The following is a 7,101-nucleotide window of genomic DNA, read 5'->3' on the forward strand; positions in this document are numbered from 1 at the left end:
AAAAAAATCAATTAGAAAATACCTAATGAATTCAAATCACAAAAATCGCTCCTAAAATCATACAAAATGATCTTGAATTGGAAGAAATTTTGGGGAAAATACAAAAAATCTTTGATATAGGGATATTGATGAAAGAGAAAGTATTATGAGGACATAATTAATTATGGGTGTAATAATAACTTTCCTATTTAATATTTATTTATATTAAATATAGATATAAGAAAAACTGATTATTGGTATATAATTAACTTTGCTATTTATTGTATAGTTATATCCATATAACATAATAAAAATAAACTATAGCTATTTATTTTAAATGTATATTGATGTTTGCCATATTCTGTATAGTTATTCTTAATACAAATTGTTTGCTGCCTCGTTAAAAACCTTATCAGGAAAAATCGTATGAGACAAAAGCCTTGATTGAGGTCTATTGTCACCTTATATTATTTAGAGAACATAAAAACTGAAATATTCAAATATATACTTGTGTTTAGAATCTCAATATGGAAATAGTTATATCATCGAAACATAGTACCTTATAAGAAACTTCATCCTGATAATGTGTATAAAGACGGTATATTTAAATTTTTTGGAAAAAGATGGCAAAATAAGTAAAGGAGATAATGAAGCTTTAAAAAAGGCATAATATGTCACACCATCATATGCTCTAAATCAGGGGTGTGATTCGATTTTCAGTGTTTGGTTTGAAAAAAATAGCATCCAATTCGAATTAAAATTAACTTGGTTTTGCGATTTTTCAGTTTCTAGTTATGTCATATAAGATAATATCGATCAAATATTGTAGTCTGCAGAGAAAAAATAGTAACATATTTGAATGATGAAAAAAATTATACCTATTTAAATAATGAGAAATAGTAAGGTCAAATTTTTTAAACATTTTTTAGAAATTTAATTTACATGATTGAAATAATTAGAACGCCATCGATATATAACTATATAAGATAGTAACACGACATTTGATTTGGTAATCAAATACTTATCTGTCCATAATTGAAATTCAATTCGCATGAGTGAAATAATTAATTAAAATTTGTTAATCAACTGCCCATAAAGAGATGATTTTTTAAAACAATTGTGAAAGACTAACAACCATTAAGTAATGGAAAATTAGAATAAAATAATATTAAATTGAATGTTAATAATAAAAATAAACTAAAACTTCAGACTAAACCATTTGAATTTGTAGACTAACTTTTTAATATTTGTATATTAGACAAAAAAATATTAGTTCTTCTATTAGCGCACGAAGCATAGATAAAATCACTAATTTGAGGTTTATAAATCTCAAATACTGTCCTTTAGGATAGCTCAGTTGGTTTGGAGGGTGGTTATCCACACGGATGAAATGGGATTATCCTCCCTCAGTGTCTTCTGAGTCGAGCATGTCGCATAGGGATTGCCTAGTGCGGTTTACATCCCATGTGTAGTTTGCAAGCTATTACACAGTGGGGGTTATCCCGGAATTCCAAAAAAAAAAAATCTCAAATATTAATTTATTTTATCTTGATTTTGTATATTTATCACAACACACCTCTAACATTAACAAATGTCATATTTTATTATGAAATTTAAAATATTTTTTTTTGTTTTTCAAATAAAAAATAATATTTGAAAATAACATTAACCACGTCGTGCGAAAAGAAACACCAATATTTAAAACTATTCTAACATTGTTCTCAAATAAATCCTTTCCTCAATTGATTCTACCTACTACTATTAAATGGGTTATTTTTCTATTGAATCAAATATCCGTAACACTCAAATCGAATATCAAAATGGTAAGTTAAACATATTTGAAGTATTTTGATTTTTTGAGTTTAATTTTTGAATCATTAAGTGTGAGGGTTTTATATTTAACTTATCATCAAATATCTATTGAAAATACATCTTAACTATGAGTAGTTTCTTTTTTCTACGTAAAATATTAACATTCTTAAGGTAAAATAGATAACAATTGATAGTTAAAATGTGTTCTAATAATCATTTGATGACAGTTCATATAGAAAACAAACACGCTTAATAATTCAAATATAAAACTTTAAAAATCAATATATTATAAATATACTTTTGATCATTCACTCAAAAATATTCAATTAATTCAATTCACTTCATTTTTTCAATTTATTTTTGGTATTTATGCCCGTCCCCTACCTTAAGTACCCCACAGCCCCACTAACACCTTTGTGTTAAACAACACACGACTCTTTTCTTCGTTCCCCACCTTCCCCAACACGACAACTTCGTATTTTTCGAATACTCCATCGGTATCATTTAAATGTGTTATTATTTAATTTGATACGATATTTTATAAATAAAAAAAGAAGATTTTGAGTTTAAAATAATTTTAGATATCTATGAGGCTATAAATTATTTTATTAATGGTAAAAATAATTTTAAATTTTAATTATAATAAGATGATATTTTATAGTATATCTTACTAAACAAGTCTTGCCAATATATTTACAACAAGTAGAACAAGACTCTTACAGATCTATTAACAACAAGTAGATCTACATTGGAGGATGTGTTTATTTTCTTTCTCTTGAGTCTGAAGTTCTTTTTTTAATAAGATAGTAGTGGATTGAGAAAGCAAAGCTTAAGAGGCGAAATGTTTTACTTGATTCCAGAAGCTTATAGCATTGGCCCGACACAATTTCTAAATTTAAGAAATTGGGGGCGTGTCCGTTGTCCCCTGACCTGCCTCCGATTATTAAAATCGAATTTGTTTTCAATTATTCTAAGCAGATTTATCATTCATTGGTTAGGAGTTACGATTAGGAATAAAAGCTAGCCGGAACTAATCTCTTCTTCTCGGTAAAAGCTGAAGGTCTTGATATAATAAGAGTGTGGTGCGTGCTCTCTTTATTTCATAGATGCGCTCTTGAGAAGGGAAGTCAAAATTTTGGATATAGATCGATCAATCCCGCTCTACTATTTTGAAACAGACTAAAAAAAAGATGTCACTTAAAATGAGACGAACGGAGTACTAATTAATTCCAACTTATTTGGCTAAGACTAGACCACATGTCATCCTCTCATTGGTCGTATCTCAGATTTCCTCCCTCCCTATTAAGATAAAACTGTCTGAATAATAAAGGAACAAAACACTCCATCAAAGCTAAAAATCAATCTCCATTATTGCAATTTTAGAGAGATACTACGCATTAGAGAGAGAAACTAACAAAAGTTTAACAAAAAAAAACAACAATTCACAATAATGGTGGCGGAGAGCTGGAGCACGACGGCGAAACGCTGCGATGCCTGCAAAGCGACGCCGTCCACGGTGTTCTGCAAGGCGGACATGGCTTTTCTCTGCTTAACTTGCGACTCCAAAATCCACGCAGCGAACAAGCTCGCGTCTAGGCACGCGCGCGTTTGGGTCTGCGAAGTGTGCGAGCACGCGCCGGCGAGCGTCACGTGTAAAGCCGACGCCGCCGCACTCTGCGTCACCTGCGACCAGGACATCCATGCCGCCAATCCCTTAGCTCGACGCCACGAGCGGATCCCCGTAGTTCCATTCTACGACTCCGCCTCCGCCAGATCTCCTCGTGGTGCTGGTGCGGATGAAAATGATCCACACCAGCACGAGGACGAGACTGAGGAAGAAGAAGCGGAAGCGGAGTCATGGCTGCTCCAAACGCCGAACAGTAATACTCAAGGAATTGAGTATAAATCGGCGGAATATTTGTTTAGCGATGTGGATCCGTATGTGGAAATGGATATAATTGCAGATCAGAAAACATGTACGACTACTATGGATATTGCTCATAATCAAGAGGAGTATAAAGAAGATTGTGTTGTACCTCATGTACAAAACAATAAGAATGAGATCCAATTACAAGGCCCAGTTGTTGATGGATACCCAACTTATGAAATGGATTTTTCTGGTGGATCTAAACCTTTCATGTACAACTTCACAACTCAATCCATTAGCCAAAGTGTATGTACTCTTTTTTCTCTCCATTTTTCACCTCTTAACTCTTCATTTTATTGCTTTAACGAATAGCATAATCTCATAAGTGGAGTTTGATTAGCATAAAATATATTCGATTCTTACTTCTAATGAGATTATTTCTAATAGAGCCTCAACTCAAAAGAAACCTATAGAAAATAGCTAAAATTGTTAGAGAAAGTATAAAATTTTCACTATACTTTTCATATAGTTTTTGAATATTTATTATTTTTTCTTAAAATATTGTATTAATGTAATCTAATTTAACTTTAAAAACTAATCAAATTGACTTTCGAAAAGCATATCATGATAAATAAAAAAAAGTGGACGGATGGAGTAATTTGCAAAATCATTGGAGTTGAAAAGGTTTTTCATAGTCTTTTTCTCGCGAATTAATGAAAAATTTGTGTTGTAAAACATGATTTTTCTACCATGTCAGCTCTTTCAAGCGAAAGGGGTTCGTATGAATCCCTTGCAACCCCGGCCAAGCCCTTAACTTAGATCTTACGACTATCAGTATATAAAAGTTAAACAAATCAATTTATTTTTCACATAAACTAATGAAACATTATGTTATTTGAACAGGTCTCTTCATCATCTATGGAAGTTGGAGTTGTGCCTGACCATAACACAATGACAGATGTATCAAACACATTTGTTAGAAACTCCGCCATTGACGGACTACCTAACCCGGTTTCGAGTTTGGACAGAGAAGCAAGAGTATTAAGGTATAGAGAGAAGAGAAAGAATCGAAAATTCGAGAAGACTATACGATATGCTTCTAGAAAAGCCTATGCTGAGACTCGACCTCGAATCAAAGGGAGATTTGCGAAGCGTACGGAGAACGACATGGGAGACTCCCTCGTCGCCTCCGACGCTTCGTACGGCGTCGTTCCGTCGTTTTGATAATCTTAAGAAGTATCTTTTCTTATGTTGTTGTTGGTAAGGTAGAACGAGTAGCTAGTAATTATGTGTACATATTTTTTTTTATTTGGTAGAATTTCCATTTTTACTTTTGTTTGTTTAGTAATGTAATGAGCTTTTCTTATTTTGTAAAGAAAATTAGCTCCATGGAAACTGATTAATTATGGTATTAAAAAGCTCTCATGTTGCTTCAATCTTTCTTTGGTATGTTTTGATTAATATGAATTTGCATGGTGTAATACTTGTTTTAGGGGAAGTGTTTCCCATCAGAATTGCTTTCAATCTCAGTTTGAAATCAAAATCTCTTATTAAAAGAAGAAAGAACCTATTCATGATCCCTTCTTTTGATTTTCTATTCGATACCTTCTATTTAGATTTGCGTTGGAAATAGTGAGAATCCAAAATTATCATTTTGAACCTCTCAACCTATAATCTTTACATTCAGAGGTTCAAAATTAATATATAGAACAAAAATATTCTTAGAAATATCATATAAATATAATGTAATTTTTTGCCAAAAGGATTCAGGTAAACCCCCATATTGAGAAATGAAATGTTCACTAACGATGACGACCAGGGGCGGAGCCACCTTATACTAAGGGGGTTCAATCGAACCCCCTTCGGCAGAAAATTATATTATTTATACATGATTAAAATATTTTTTTATGTATATATAGGAGATGTTGAACCCCCTTTGATTACTTCGTGTGTCTATTTCTACAAATTTTAAACCTCCTTACTGAAAATTCTGGCTCCGCCAGTGATGACGACTCCGTACCAGAGAAACAAGAATATACAAATTGCATGCTGAGTGCAAACATGGTAAATCAGCTAATCTATCATGATTAATTTTATTTATGAAATTGTTTCAATAGGTTGAACTAAATCATTTTCAAAATAATCAATTTATTTCTATCAATAGGCCGGTGGGAGCTATTATATATAAAGTTTGTTATTATTGCATCAATCAATGCCTTAGTCCGTAGTTTGAATAACCTCTACATTCAATGTTGAAGTTTAACAACTTTTTTCACGCTAGGTGTTCATATCATATTAATAAGTATAAAATACTTTGTGACTTGTATAAAGAAATGGATTCAAAATTAAATTTTATGAATTAAATTTTAAGGTTTTTAGTACTCCCTCTATCCCAATTTATATGATTTACTTTCTTTTTTAGTCAGTCCCAAAAAGAATAACATATTTATATATTAGGTAACAATTTAACTATAAAATGTCTATTTTAGACTTAATGAAATGATTTACAACCACACAAAAAATGTATATTTTCACTTTAGTCCCATATTGGGGGTAAATCGCTTCCTATCAAAGGTGACTCCATACCCAAGGGGGCTCGAACCCGAGACCTCATGTTGGTTAAGGATAAAGGAATACTTATCACTCCATCACAATCCTTGTTGGTGTATATCTTCACTTTAATTTGTAACTGCTTATTTAGTTTTTCAGATTAATACAAATATTGAGTGCCATAATTTTAACTATCTTTGTTCCAATTTACGTGACATTCTTTTTATTTTCAAGTTTGTCTCAAGAATGCCACCTTTTTATAGCTAAAAATAATTTATTCTTAAAAAAATTCATTTTACTCTTAATAAATAATCTATAACTCACATAAATGTTCAACATTTCTTTTAAGCCATAAATTAAAAAAAAAAAAAAAAAATTACGTCAGAATTAAATGATACCACATAAATTAAGATGGTTGAAATATTATTTTTGGAATATACCAGGAGAAAAACAGGAGTCCGGAGCCAAAAGGGCAAAAAAAATTGCCAAAAATTTCAAAAGGGCACATCATATTTTTTTAAAACCAAAACGGCAAAATCGCTCCTGCTGGAGCGATTTTCCTCTGACACATATTAACGCCGTGTACTCCGTTAAAATAAAATCGCTGCCAGGGCAGCGATTTTTGTCTAATTTTTTTTTTCTTTTTTTTTTCACTAAAATCGCTGGCACAACAGCGATTTTTTAACTCTAATTTTTTTCCTCCACCTAATATCGCTGCTATGGCAGCGTTTTCATAGAAAAAAAATAAATTTGGCAGCTTTTTGTAAAAACTGTTTTTTGGAAAATCGCTGCCCTGGCAGCGTTTTCCTTAATTATTATTTTTTCAAAAATCTTTTCTTAATTAGACTGCCTTTTCAGCGATTTTTGTTAAAAAAATTATTTTTTAATAAAAA

General features: G+C 31.4%; 1 protein-coding gene across 1 annotated transcript; it reads left to right on the top strand.

The window, feature by feature from the left end:
• The first annotated feature begins 3,115 nt into the window (after positions 1 to 3,115).
• LOC102585080 (zinc finger protein CONSTANS-LIKE 4-like) lies at positions 3,116 to 5,094 on the top strand. Its single transcript, XM_006357001.2, has 2 exons — positions 3,116 to 3,964; positions 4,562 to 5,094. Exons 1-2 carry the CDS (start codon positions 3,242 to 3,244, stop codon positions 4,880 to 4,882), a joined length of 1,044 nt encoding a protein of 347 aa, XP_006357063.1. The 5' UTR covers positions 3,116 to 3,241; the 3' UTR covers positions 4,883 to 5,094.
• The last annotated feature ends 2,007 nt before the right edge of the window (positions 5,095 to 7,101 follow it).

Source organism: Solanum tuberosum, unplaced genomic scaffold (assembly GCF_000226075.1).
Source record: "Solanum tuberosum cultivar DM 1-3 516 R44 unplaced genomic scaffold, SolTub_3.0 scf00240, whole genome shotgun sequence".
Lineage (NCBI taxonomy): Eukaryota > Viridiplantae > Streptophyta > Magnoliopsida > Solanales > Solanaceae > Solanum > Solanum tuberosum.